Source organism: Acomys russatus, chromosome 16 (assembly GCF_903995435.1).
Source record: "Acomys russatus chromosome 16, mAcoRus1.1, whole genome shotgun sequence".
Classification (NCBI taxonomy): domain Eukaryota; kingdom Metazoa; phylum Chordata; class Mammalia; order Rodentia; family Muridae; genus Acomys; species Acomys russatus.
Window position 1 is genome coordinate 41,671,910 of NC_067152.1, and position 13,416 is coordinate 41,685,325.

At 49.0% G+C, this 13,416-nt stretch overlaps 1 protein-coding gene across 2 annotated transcripts in view; it reads left to right on the top strand.

Annotated features, from left to right (window-relative positions):
• The window catches only part of Sap30bp (SAP30 binding protein), a 35,162-nt gene that overhangs the window by 4,617 nt on the left and 17,129 nt on the right, over window positions 1-13,416 (top strand). The window contains exon 3 of one of the 2 annotated variants that reach the window (XM_051159059.1): window positions 595-642. The exons of the other annotated variant lie outside the window; for it this stretch is intronic. Coding sequence (XP_051015016.1) covers window positions 595-642 — 48 coding nt within the window. The remainder of the gene's footprint in view (window positions 1-594; window positions 643-13,416) is intronic. 2 annotated transcript variants of the gene reach the window in all.

Below are 13,416 nucleotides of genomic sequence, written 5' to 3' on the forward strand. Positions count from 1 at the left end.
GTTGGAGAATGCAGTACCCCCGTGGTTTTGACTCAGGCCGACTTCATTGAGTTAAGGGAGAGGGCTACAAACAGTGGATCGGCGGCAGGGATGTGAGTGCACACATACCCGGAAAGGCTGTGCCTTGCCCTTTAGTCCCCACTCTCTGGGGTCACTTGGTCTGGTGATTTGATGCCCACCTTCCTGTGTGTCAATGCTGCTGGCTTGAGGTACTGGCGTCACAGCACCTAGTGTTGAATAGTGTGATGTTATTTCTAAGTAACTGCAGGTATGAATGTCACCAAAGTGGTAGGAGAGTTCATAACCCTGGCTTTAGTAATGGCAGTTTGTCTTTCAACCCTGTGGCCCGGCCTGACAGCTGAAGTGCATCTTCCCTCTCTTTACATGATTTTGTTCAGGAATTTTCACTGATGTAGAGCTGCTGATCTGCCCTGAAAGCGTGTCCTTTTCCTTTGCTTGACTAGTTCCGGGCTGTGTGGTAGGGAAGGGTTCTTGGTAGGAAAGCGTCTTGTTTGCGTCCACCGCTGGTTATGTATGTAAGACTCCGCAGGCCCACTCCTTTTAAGTTAATCCTCTAAATTCTTTGTCTTGTAGGAAGATGACGATTCAGAGACTGAAAAACCTGAGGCTGATGACCCAAAGGTATTTGGTGTTGGCTGTGGCGGGTGGCTGGATTCAATCAAGGCTTTTAACATTCTGACTCATGTCATATGTGGGGTCAGGATCTGTCCCCCTAGCACACAGAATGTGGACATTTTCTGGGATAAAGGCAGCTTAATGAAGAACCTTAGGGGCACTAGGAATTCCTGGAGCCAGATTCTTGCCAGGATCGTGTGAAACTTGAGATCAGAAATACAAGAGGCAATTCTGGGTCCTTAACCCCTGCACTTGTATCACTGCGGGAGTTTGCGGAGTTAGACGAGGGAGTGTTCTAGAATCAAGAAGGCATGGGGCTGCCTTGTCCATTGTGGCTTCTCTTAGAGGGGTCTGAGAAGACAGGACGACATGAGGCCTTGCTGGAGTTGTTGAGTCCAGCCCTCCATTCTCAGTCAAGCATGCAGATGTCTTTTTTGAAGCAGTGTAGCGCTTTCTTCTCCCCAACCTGTCCGGTAGCAGCTGAGTGCAGCAGTGACTCTTGTCACAGTCTTTAGCCATCAGTGGTAATGAAGGCCCAGCTTTGCTGTGCACTGGGGATTGGAAATGTGCTTTTTGTGGAACCATACTTTATGACACAAACGTTTTCCCTTCTGAGACTAATCCCATGGAGGAAGGAACACCACATTCCACACTTGCAAACTGCTCTGAAACCAGTCAACGCCTTCAAGGTGGCATAAGTGAAATACAGGAAAATTATATCTGGTTGTAATATAAAACAGTTGTCTCTCATTATCTATGGGTGATTGAGGTTCCAGGACACCCCACCTTCACCCCTATAAGTACCCAAATCCCCAGCTTCTCATAGTCTTTATTTAAAATGATATATTTGCATATAGCTTATGTGTATCCCCTTCCTAGTCTTGGATCATTTCAAAGCTACTCACAATACCTGGTACAGTGTAAATCATTGCTACATAGTATTGTTCAGAAAAGGATAAAAATCCACTCATGTTCAACACAGATGAAACTTAAAAATATTTTTAAGCCCACAGTTGTCCGAATTCATAGATGTGAAACGTGTGGCTGTGAAGTGCCAATGGTGTGTCTGAATACATGGCGTGAGCCGTTCCTTAGTGGGCCTGACTGGTCATTGGATACGGCTGCACAGCCCTTGGCATAAACTCAGAAAGGCAGCTGAACACTCAAAATGTGTTGTGCCAGGGACGTGTGTTTGGGCACTAGTGTGCAAGAGTGGACAGTGTGGACCCCAGAAAGTCGAGGCAAACTATTGTGTGCAGAGTGAGGAGAACCCAGACTACAAGAGTGCACAGTGTGGGTGCAGAAAGTAGGGGCAAACTTCCTGTTTGCAGAGTAAAAAGCCCAGGCTAAGAACTGGCCAGGAAGGGAAGCATGAGGCAAGTGCTGTGCCCCCAACAGCAAGTCCTTGAGAAACGAGGGAGCCCTGTGGAACACAGAAGATTAACTGCTCTATGTAAGGGAAGTTCATAAAGAACAGGGGACATCTCTCACACACACACAGAGAGAGAAAGAGAAACTTAGGAAGAGTGTGAGTGTGTCTTGTGTTTGGCCTTCTCCACTCATTCCCACGGCAAAGCTGGAAAGCCTTTGGCTGGAGGCCTAGTGGCTGACTCTTGTAACCCAGCACCTGGAAGGTTGAATTGAGAAGACTAGGGAGTTTGAGGCCAGCCTGGGCTACAGGTGAGGTCTGGGCCAGCCTGGATTATAGGGTGAAATTCCTGTCTCAAAAGAACAAGAACATAAAAACAATACACAAACGTCTAGGCGGGGTTGCACACTCTTTTAACCCCAGCACTCAGGAGACAGAGGCAGCAAATAGGTCTGTCTGAGTTTGAGGTCAGGTTGGTCACACTATGTGTGAGACTGTCTCAAAAACAACCCCACAAAGTAAAAGGTGTAGCCTTTACTGAATCCACATCAATCATTTGAGCTTCAGATCTTTCCGTGGAGTGAGTTTTTGTGGACTATGTGTGGGCATGACTTAGAACACAGAGTAACTTGAATTAGCTCTCTGGAGCGTAACTGGGGGCTTAGCAGAGAGACCCTATCAGCGTAGATGGCCTGCGCGTCTTCATGGCGTCCTCAAGGACCAGACACTGTCCCTACCATGTGACTTCAGGGTTCTGCCTCTGCTCACCTCCTGCTGGGCTGACACCACACTGCTTTCCAAGCAGAGCTTTTTTTCTAATACATTTAAATTTGTTGTAGTGTTTTGTTTAGACTTATTTATAGTTTTCATATTTATCTCTCTCTCTCTTCACACACACACACACACACACACACACGATGTATGGGTGGGTGCCTACTGATACCAGAAGAGGTGTCAGTTCTGGAACTAGAGCTATAGTTGGTCCTGAGATGCCATGTGGGTGCCCAGACTTGAATTTAGGTCCTCTGCAAAAACAGCAAGTGCTTTTAACCTCTGAGCCCTCTCTCCAGCTCTGTCGGATTTAAGTTTTTATTTAAGTTTATGTGAGAGATTTTGCTCTAAGCTTTTGGGTTGAGTAATTCTGCTAGAGCAGGCCTTCAGTTTATCATTCGTTTGCTTAGCTAACGAGTTGCTGTCAGGTTGTCTGTCCACCAGGTGGCACTCTCTACTTTGCTCTTCAGGATCTACTTTTAACTTGTCTGTAGGGGGTCCTCGAAACATGTCAGCTGGTGACACAACTGCAAGTGCAGATCCAGAGAGCTTCTGCTCATTGTATATATTAATGTCATAGAAGTTAAACCAAGATGCAGGCTCTGTGTCCCCAGCACCAGGGCAGGATGGAGACAGACAGCTGGACAGCCACAGAGCTCCCTGGCCAGTCAGTGTAGCCAGATGTGAGCTCCAGGTTCACTAAAGACCTGATCTCAGAGAATAAGGTAGAACACAGTGTAGGAGGACACTAGACTTATACCACTGACCTCCATGCATATGTGTGCGTGCACACATGCAGACAACCATATGAACAGTAAACTCAAGTGGCAGCTTCCTAAAGCAGTGGCTCTGTTTTGATTTGTTGTTTTCTTTTGGGGTTACTTTTTTCCAAGACAGGATTTCTCTGTGTGGCCCAGGCTGTTCTGGAACTCACTTGATAGATCAGACCCACCCGCCTCTGCCTCCCTAGCACTAGGATCAAAGATGTGCACCACCACACCTGGCCGTTTTGTTTTTGATAGTCTTAGTGCTGAAGCCCAGCCTGGCCTGGAGTAACCAGGCTGCTCTCAGATCCTCAATAATCCGCCCACCTCGGCCTCCAGGCTGTCTCTAAACACTTTGAGGAGGCCTTTACTACACACGATTTCTCACCACCAGACCAGGAACTGCAGGCTTTTGAGTGTTGACACATATTGCTCTGCATTTGGTCGTTATTACTGGTGTCATTAGACAGGATGTTAAATGTTAGCGGGCTGTCAGGTTTACAGTGACGTTTCTGGTGTTCTAGTAAGTTCCCCTGGGAGCGGCAGTGTTATTGCCAGCATGCTGTTGTTCGCTTTTGATAAAATGTCTGTGGAGGACCAAGTGGGCAGAAGCAGTCAGTCAGCCAGCCTGCCATGTAGAGTTCCAGTGCGGAAGACAGCTGGTTCAGTGTGGACCTCAAGTCACACGAACACACTTGCCTTGAGCCAGCACCTTTTATAGCCTCAGAAGTGTTTGCTGTGGCCCTGTGTCATCGCACATGTTCAATAGATTAGCTCTCAAGGGTCAAGGCAATAAAATGAATCACTTTTACCACTTTGTGAAGGATGTTCTTAAGTGAAATTTAGCTTTTTTTTTTTTTTTAATTGATCTTGCCATAAAAGCTAATAATGGCAGCCAGGCAGTGGTGACACATGCCCTTAATCTCAGCTCTCAGGAGGCAGAGATGAGTGAATCTTTGTGGGTTCAAGGCCAGCCTGCTCTACAGAGTGAGTTGCAGGACAGCCAAGGCTACACAGAGGAACTTTGTCTGGAAAAACCAACAAAAGAAGCAAATATGATTGCTATTGGGGTAGTATAAACTCTCCAGGCCCCCAGGGATCTGCAGGCCCCTCCTTTGGTTTCATGCCTTGCTGCCCTAGAACTCACTGTGTAGACCAGGTTGGCCTTCAGTGTACAGTAGTCCTCCAGCCTTTGTCTCTGAGGTGCTGGGATTCAGGGTGTTACCGCAGCTAGCCTGCAGAGCGCTGTTGGAGAGCAGAATCTGTGGGTTGGTGATAGCAGATAGTGGCTTGTTGCTTTTACCGTTCTATGAAAGGCTGTTCCACAGTCACCTTTGGTATCCTGAGTTCCTGGGGGCCAGTGGCTGGGTGCAGGGGCGAGACTGTCAGAGTGACACAGTACAGCCCAGCATGGCAGAGACGCTCAGGTTCTTCAGGTTTCAGATCTAGCTTTGCTTGAGAAGTCCCCGAGGCTTAGTGTCTCTTCTAGAAATGAGCATCATACTGAAATCTGCCCCTCTGTTTAAGGAGGGTGTAGGTAGAACAGTGCTGCATGCTGCCATCAGCAGTGTCATTGACCCACAGGGTGGTGAGGCCTGTGCCCGGGGCCTCAGTGCGGCTAGAGAAGAGCAGGCCTGAAGGTGAGGGCACTAACGAAGAGCAAAGGAACCGGAGGGAGGCTTTGGAGACAGCCGGTCCTCGTGTTCTGGTGTGTGAGCGTCGAGAGGGAAAAGCAGGGGCAGCACAGAGCTAGCTACAGGGGAGAGGCTTGCCGTGAGATAACGAATAGCTCTCTGCCATCTCTGGCTAAAGTGATTTGAGTTCTTCATAGGGAAGTAATTTGTAGAAACTTTTTTTTTTTTTTTTTTAATTTCTAGTTTTATTTTGTAGAAATTTTTAAGGTGGATCTCTTTGAGTTTGAGACCAGCCTGCTCTACAGAGCGAGTTCCAGGACAGACAGGGCTACACAGAGAAACCCTGTCTTGAAAAAACAATAAAGTAAACATTGTTTGTCATTAATGTTCTAGTTTGAGTTGCATTGAGGTTCAAGCCTCCCAGGAGAGGACTTGGTTATGGTAGAAGGACAAAGTTGAGAACTCTTTTGCTGCTATTAGCTGACTTTTTAAAAAAAAATTAATGTGGTGTGGTGGCATCACCTTTAATCTCAGCAGTCAGGAGACAGAGGAGCAAGTGTATCTTTGTGAGTTCACGTCCAGCCTGTGTAGTGACATTTTTTTTTTTTTTTTTTTTGCTTGTTTGTATGTTTATTTATTTATTTGAGACAGGGTTTCTCTCTGTAGTCCTGGCTGTCCTAGAGTTGCTTTATAGACCAGACTGGCCTTGAACTCACAGTGATCCGCCTGCCTCTGCCTCCCTGAGTACTGAGGTTACAGGCATGCACCACTACATTTAGCTGTGACATTTAAAAAAAAAGAATTCCGGAATATTGGTTTATTTAAAAAACAGAAATATAAGAATGTGCTTGCATTTTTAGCCCAAGTGTGGGGCTGGGGAGCTGCTGCAGACTGTCTGACGCAGCTGCCCAAGTGTGGGGCTGGGGAGCTGCTGCAGACTGTCTGACGCAGCTGACTGTGATTTGCCTCTAATAGAAGCATGGTTTTGCCAGCTGCAGATAATTTCTGAGATTGTGTAACATTTGGAATTCTGGGAACTTTTCAGAGGGCATAAAAATACAGGAACCCAGAGGCAGGGTTGGTGCAGTTTGTCACTATCCCGGAGGCGGGGTAGTGTCAAAGAAACAGAAAGAATAAAGGATAGGAAAAGGAGACCCCACAAAGTAGCAACAACCAGCTACACGACTGCTCTGTAGAGGGAGCTCCAGGGATGCATATTGAGACTCTGTCTCCCCAAAAAAAAAAAAGTCACACAAGGAATACAGAAAGGGCTGGGCAACAGTGGCACACACCCTTAATCCCAGCACTCTGGGAGGGGGAGGCAGGTGGATCTCTGTAGAGGCCTTGTCTACTGAGCAAGTTCCGGGACAGCCACAGATACACACACAGAGACCCTGGGTCAGAAAAAAAAAAAAAGGCACTAAGACTAGAAATTGCATTTTTGTTTGTTTTACTACTTTTTATATGTTTTAAAGTTTATGTATATGTGTACAGGTATGCTGGGGGGGCATGTGTGTGCCATGGTGCATATGCAGAGGTCAAAGGGCAACTTTGGAATCGGTTCTCTCCTTCCTCTGCGTATGTTCTGGGGGTGGAATGCAGGTCACCAGTCTTGCCCAGCAAGTGTCTTTGCCCTCGACTCCATCTCCTTGTCCCTGTTACTTTGTTTTGTGAGACAGGGTCTCACTGTGTAGCACAGGCTGGCCCCAGTCCACCCACTCTCCTGCCTCAGCCTTTGAAGTACTAGGACCACAGGCACGCAGGACCACAGCCAGCTGGTCCCCCCATGTGGGGGATTGAATAAGAGGGTAACTCCAGACCCACCTATATGTACAGAATGTATGTATGTATAATGTATATGTGTCATAAGTCTGGCTCTTATATGCTTTGATCACTCAACAGAAGGTAGTGCTGTTGTCCTAGAAAAGGTCAGACTATGGTGGCAGTCCTCTGGCTGCACCGCACTTGGGGCACCAGGTGGCTCCAGTGTGTCTTCTGTCCATTCGCCCCCATGAGTTCCCCTCCACACCGCTCTCTCTCTCCATGCTTTGCTTCCACTGCTCCGGAACATTTTTGCTTGTTCATTTTTTTCCTCCCCGCCTCCAGTTCCTGTGGATAGAGGTATTTCCACTTACCGTCCCTGGCACACCCTTCTGTTGAAAACAAACAGGGATGGGTGGCCTAGAACAAGATGGAGGCCTGCTGCCAGCTGTCAGGAGGGCCTGAGCGTGCTCGCCCTCTGCGTGAGGCCTTTGGTCCGGGCTCTGTGCTAGGGAAGAACCCTGGCCTCTTGAGGAGCTAACATTGAGAAGGGGAAATTCTTGTGGCATTTTTGGAAGAGGTGTGTACGATCCCAGTTAAATCAAAAGAAAACATTCTTAAAATCCTAAGCGCCCATAGTGGGTGTGGTGGCTAGTTTAGAAGGGCAGGAGAGCAGGGTCACAGACTTGAGGCCAAACTGGTCTAAACAGTGAAACCCTACCTTTAAAAAAAAAAAAAGATTTGGCAGGGCGTGACGGCACACACCTTTATTTCCAGCAGAGGTTGGTGGATCTGTGAGTTCCAGCCAGTGGGGACTCCACAGTGAGACCCTGTCAGAAGATTAGAAAGAACAAGACTGAAGTGGGCGTTTGTAACCTGAAGGGTAGTGAAGACCTGGGTGGCACTCCAGCTTGACTTTCCTCCAGCGAGGAGCCCAGGCACACACCCAGCACTTCACCCTGCTCATCAGGACCTGATGCCCACTTTGCAGGGTCTTATAAGATGGGGTAGGGATGGGGAGAGAACTTCTCTCAGAGTGAAGAGAAGGCTTCGGGGCAGTCTCAGCCTTTGGCAGTGAGCTGTGCACTGTTACCCACATGTAAGCCATGTGTTCTCAGCTCACTGCGCCTGCGCGTTCTGCTCACCTAGCTTGTAGGACACACAAGTGCTCAACAGTTCTCTGGCTTAAATAATTAGCCACAGACACTCAGCATTACTGTTCTCACTGTTCAGTTGCTGCTTGGAAAAACACATGTTTGTGAGGCGTCGTGTCAGGTGTTTCCTGGGAAAACTGTAGGTGTCCTGTGGCCCGTTCCTGACTGTGCTGCCGGACTCTGGGCACTTTGTCGCACAGGTGAGACTGCAGTGGTAGATAGTCTTGGAAATGGCTGTGGGTGACATAAGTCTCCGAGTGCCCTCAGGAGGCCCAGGTCAGCCTCATCAGTAGTCTCTGCCTCCACCCTGAGGTGGCCTGGGATTCCCGCTCACTGCGTGTTATTGAGACTCGGTATAGATGGCCAGTATCAGGCAGGCTTGACTCAGCAACTCCTTCATTCTTTCTTCTCTTCCAAGTCATTACTAACAAGTAATGCTACTTTAAATTGTATTTCAATTATGATTGTCAGTATATGCACATGAGCACAGAACCCTTGGGGGCCAGAAGATGGCAGTGGGTGCCCTAGATCTGAAGTTGCAGGCAGTTGTGACCTGTCTGATTTGGGTGCTGGAAATCAAACTCTGGTCCTCTGCAAGAGTAGTAGATGCTCTTAACCACGGAGCCATCTCTCCTGCCCCTTACTGGTGCTTTTTTGCGGTATCTGAATCAAAGACCTGGAATTGAAAGGTCTTTGATGGGGTAGAGGGGTGGAGGAAAGGTGCATAAAGAGCTTGTTTCCCAGGAATTTGTTGTTAACTGTGAGCTTTGGAAAAAACAGCCACCAGCAGTTAGCTGGCGAAAGCACCGCAGGTGAAATCTGTTCTCTGTCAACCACCCAGGGAGAGACTGTTGGCTTGCGCAGGCTCTCTGCAAAGCTAAAGGTTTTCCTGGCTGGGCTCCTGGTGTGCTTACTGCACCAGGCAGGGCTCTGAAGTCTAAAAGGAAGGAGGGTGGTTAGCGGTGACCATGGCCCATTTGCCCCCATTGAAAACAGGCATTTGTGTGCCTCTGTTGCCATGCGCTCAGCCAACCTAAGAACTAAGAATTGTATAATTTTATGCTTTATAACAGGAGAGCCAGTGAACATCTTAGACCTTAAATCTGTCAAGGCTGTAATCCCATGATTTAGGAGGCTGAGGCAAAAGGATTGCCATGAGTAAGGGACCAGCTTGAATGATATGATAAATTACAGGTTATCCTGGTCTACAGAGTGAGACACTTATCTAAAAAAAAAAAAAAAACAAAAGAAACAAACCAACAAAAACCCCAAAACCAAACAACTTTAAATTTAAAATTTTTTAACAATTGTATATACATATGTGTTCATATATGTTCCAAAACACTTCTAAATAAGAATTTATTTTCAGAGAAAGCTGGATGCCATGGCACACATGGTGGTAAATCCCATGCCGCAGCAGGCCAGGCAGGGCTACAGTGTGAGGCTCTGCCTTCAAGAAAAGGAGAGGGAAGCTGGACGTGGTAGTGCACACTGTTAATCCCAGCACTCGAGAGGCAGAGGCGGGCAGATCGCTGTGAGTTGGAGGCCAGCCTAGTCTACAGCAAGTCCAGGACAGCCAAGGCTACACAGAGAAACCTTGTCTTGAAAAACCAAAATAAATAAATAAATAAATAAAAGTTAAAAAAAAAAAAAAAAAGAAAAGAAAAGAAAGAAAGAAAAAGAGGACTGGAGAGATGGCTCAGTAGTTAAGAGCACTTGCTGTTCTTGCAAGAAGATCCAAGTTTAGTCCCCAGTACCCTTGTGGCAGTTCACAACTGCCTGTATGTTACTCCAGTTCCAGGGGATCTGATGCGCATACTTGGTAGACATACATGCAGGCAAAATACTCATAAACATCAAATAAAAATACATTACAAAGAAAATAATGGGAAGCATTCTAGCAGTGACCCCCATCAGCAGGCACTGTTCCACGCTGTCCCATGCACTCATTTTCTTCAGCTGTGTCTCCCAGTCCCGGACCAGTAAGCAGCACTGAGGCCGACCTGCCTGTATTACTGCAGTTGTTCTGGGTGAAGTGCTGCTGGCCGATGGGGACGGACGACCTGCGTTCCTTACACAGATCAGGAGTCACACCACTGCAGCTCCGCACTGTTGTCCCCCACAGGCTGAAGAGAGCTCAAGTAGGGCTTGGGGTGAGTTTCCTCTGTGAGTCCTCAGGAAGCCTCGGGGCTAAGGTCAGGGCTGCGGGGCCATTGCTTGTTGACGAGGCCTTCAGGACCAGCCCTTCCGTGGAGTCCACTCACACTTTACTCACCGGGACACTAGAGACCCCACGTGGTTTCCTCTGCTCCTCTCCTTGGCTCTACCACACTGCCAGAGGAACCTTCTAGACTGCCCTGCTCCAGGCATGCTGGAGCTGAGACTCCAGGAGCCCCACCCTCTCCTCTGTGGTTCTGTGCCAGGAAGAAGCCGCTGCACGCCCGCCTGCCCCTATCAGCCATGCAAGCCCCAACAAACCTCCTTCCTTTCAGGGCCAGATGCCGAGGATTGCTAACTGAGGTGTGGCTGGGACTCTCCTTTCCCAGCTGGGACTCATCTTTTTGAAATTATATGATGCAAAAAATTGTCTGTCCTAGGGATCCAGCACTCCCCACCTCAGTTCTCAGTTTTATCCGTGCCTCTTGCAGTGTGGCTGGCTGACTGTGTGATTTCTGAGTTTGAAAAGATTTTGCCTTTTTTTTTTTTTTTTTTTTTAAAGACAAGGCCTCTCTGTGTAGTCCTAGCTGTCCTAGAACCTGCTTTTTAAACCAGGCTGGTTTCAAACCCACAGAGATCCTCCTGCCTCTGCCTCCCAAGTGCTGGGATTAAAGGTGTGCACACAGTACATTTGTACTCCTAACTTTTGAATTGGTTAACTCTTTTCCCAGTCACACCATAAGATACCAGGCTTCCTTCTGGTCCCGAGCCGCGCATCTCTTCCTACAGTATGTCCTGTGGCAGTCTGCATAGGCTCCGTCTTGTCGCCTGTTTAACTCACTCCTCGGCTGTCGATGACCCGGCTGGCAGCGCTTTGTGACTGGTAGCCCTAAGCCTGGCTGAGACTTCAGGTTTCCACTCTCGGCTAAGCGGTTCCTTCTTCATCCTTGCACAGCTCCAGCCTCCCCAAGACCCAGAGCTGCCAGCTTAAAGCTAGAGACCCTATTCTTACCGGTAGCCTTGAAGGAAAAGAAATGTGGTGCAGCCCACCCCCAAGGGGACAAGGTAGCCTTTGCACCTTGACATAAGCCACCTGTACTGCTCCAGGGGTCAGGGAGAGAGGGCTGCCCTTTACAGATTCCAAGAAACAAAGTCCTGAGGCACCATCAAGGATGGTGGCACTTGGGATGGTGGGATATCAAAACTCTCCCCATTGGAAATGGCTCTTAGCCAAACTTTGGCATTGGTGTGCAAGCCTGGCTGGTTTCAACAGGTTTTAGGTGGTAGAACTTGCACACTGCCGTGCTAAGCCTGAGCCATTATAGCTTTGTTTAATCAATTTTTTCAGTAGTAAAAGAAGCCATTTCCTTCCCATTCCCTGCCTTTTCTTCAGACTGTGAGGCCAGGCAGAAGCTTAGTTCCTTTTGGCCCACTCTTCTTTAACCCTTCCTGGCTTCTCTGGCTCCTTTTGGCGAGCTGAGGCTTCCTGTCTGAGCTGTCTGGAGTCAAGGCAACTACAGTGCTTCCACAGTGGCCCCACCAGCTTCCACCCATTTTTCTGCTAAGTGCAGTGTTTCCATCCTGGGCTGGGTCTGGGCCGGGTTTCAGCCTGGCCCACTGGGCACCACTGAAGGAAATGTGCTGCTGCTGTTGGTTCCCCAGCATTGCTGTGAGGGAGCGGGCTCTGGACCACAGCAGGAATGCTCCCACAGTCACGTGCTGTCCTCGACACAGCCCATCCCTGGCCCAGGGGCAGCGGGGAGGGGGAGACGGGATTGAGACCAGATCTCTTGTAGTTCAGGTTGGCCTTGAGTTCTGATCCTCCTGCCTCCACTTCCCACCCAGAGAACCTGGGTGGCTGCTGTTCTGATGCTCCCAAGAGGGCTTCTGGGTGGCCTGCTGAGGTAGCAGTGTGGCCTTGTGGTTCTTTGCTAGGCTAGTGTGAAAATTAAACGAGATCACTAGTTGAAGGGCTTAACTAAACACCTAAAAGTGTTTCCCAACTATGGCTTTTTTTAAAAAGCCTCAGTGCCTGGCCCGTTGTCTGTGACATCATAAATCTTAAGCAAACTATTTATGGAATAAGTAAGTGAGAATGAGCTAGCTGTTCAGTAATTGTCTTTTGTTGTTTATGGGTTTGTTCTTTGTCTTGAGGCAGGATTTTGCTAGTTACCCAGACTGGCCTGACTCCTGAGCTAAAGGTGGGACTGTGGCAAGTGCCACCACACTCAGCTTAATTGTGTGTTGTCTCCCCGGCTCCCATTTGTCTCAGGAGTTAAGAGCTTTAGGTTGAGTGGTGAGAACGGCTGCAGCGCTGGGTATGGTGGAACAGGCTGCAGCGCTGGGGATGGTGGAACAGGCTGCAGCGCTGGGGATGGTGGAACAGGCTGCAGGGCTGGGGATGGTGGAACAGGCTGCAGGGCTGGGGATGGTGGAACAGGCTGCAGCGCTGGGGATGGTGGAACAGGCTGCAGGGCTGGGGATGGTGGAACAGGCTGCAGGGCTGGGGATGGTGGAACAGGCTGCAGGGCTGGGCATGGTGGAACAGGCTGCAGGGCTGGGGATGGTGGAACAGGCTGCAGGGCTGGGGATGGTGGAACAGGCTGCAGGGCTGGGGATGGTGGAACAGGCTGCAGGCCTGGGCATGGTGGAACAGGCTGCAGGGCTGGGCATGGTGGAACAAGCTGCAGGGCTGGGCATGGTGGAACAGGCTGTACTTCCAGAGATGTGAGGACGGAGGGTCCCCACATTCAGAACTTCTGGCCTTAAGCAGCAAGTGAGCTTTGGTACCTCTTTCTTCTCTTCCCCCAGTCCTTTACGCAAGCCCAGATCCCTTGATAGGTACTCTTCTGCCTCTGCCCTTCTGGCATTTTCAGTGAAGCCACACATCGGAACTAACTGGTGCTAAGCATGTTTGGAGCTTCTCTACACACTGAAGGAAACCATGGTGGGTGTCTGTGCTGTGTGTAGCACCTGTTGTGGCCAGGCAGTTTGAGAGCACAGAGTGGGTGGGAGGTCCTCACTGCTGAGGGAGGCACCAGGACAGGAAGTTCCTAAAGCTGAGGGCTGAAGGTACATTTTCTAGATTAGAGAGAGCAGAGAGGAGGCCTCCTGTAGAAAGGGAGGAGGCTAAAACCGTTGGTAGGGCCTGGGGGTTATTGTGAAGGGAG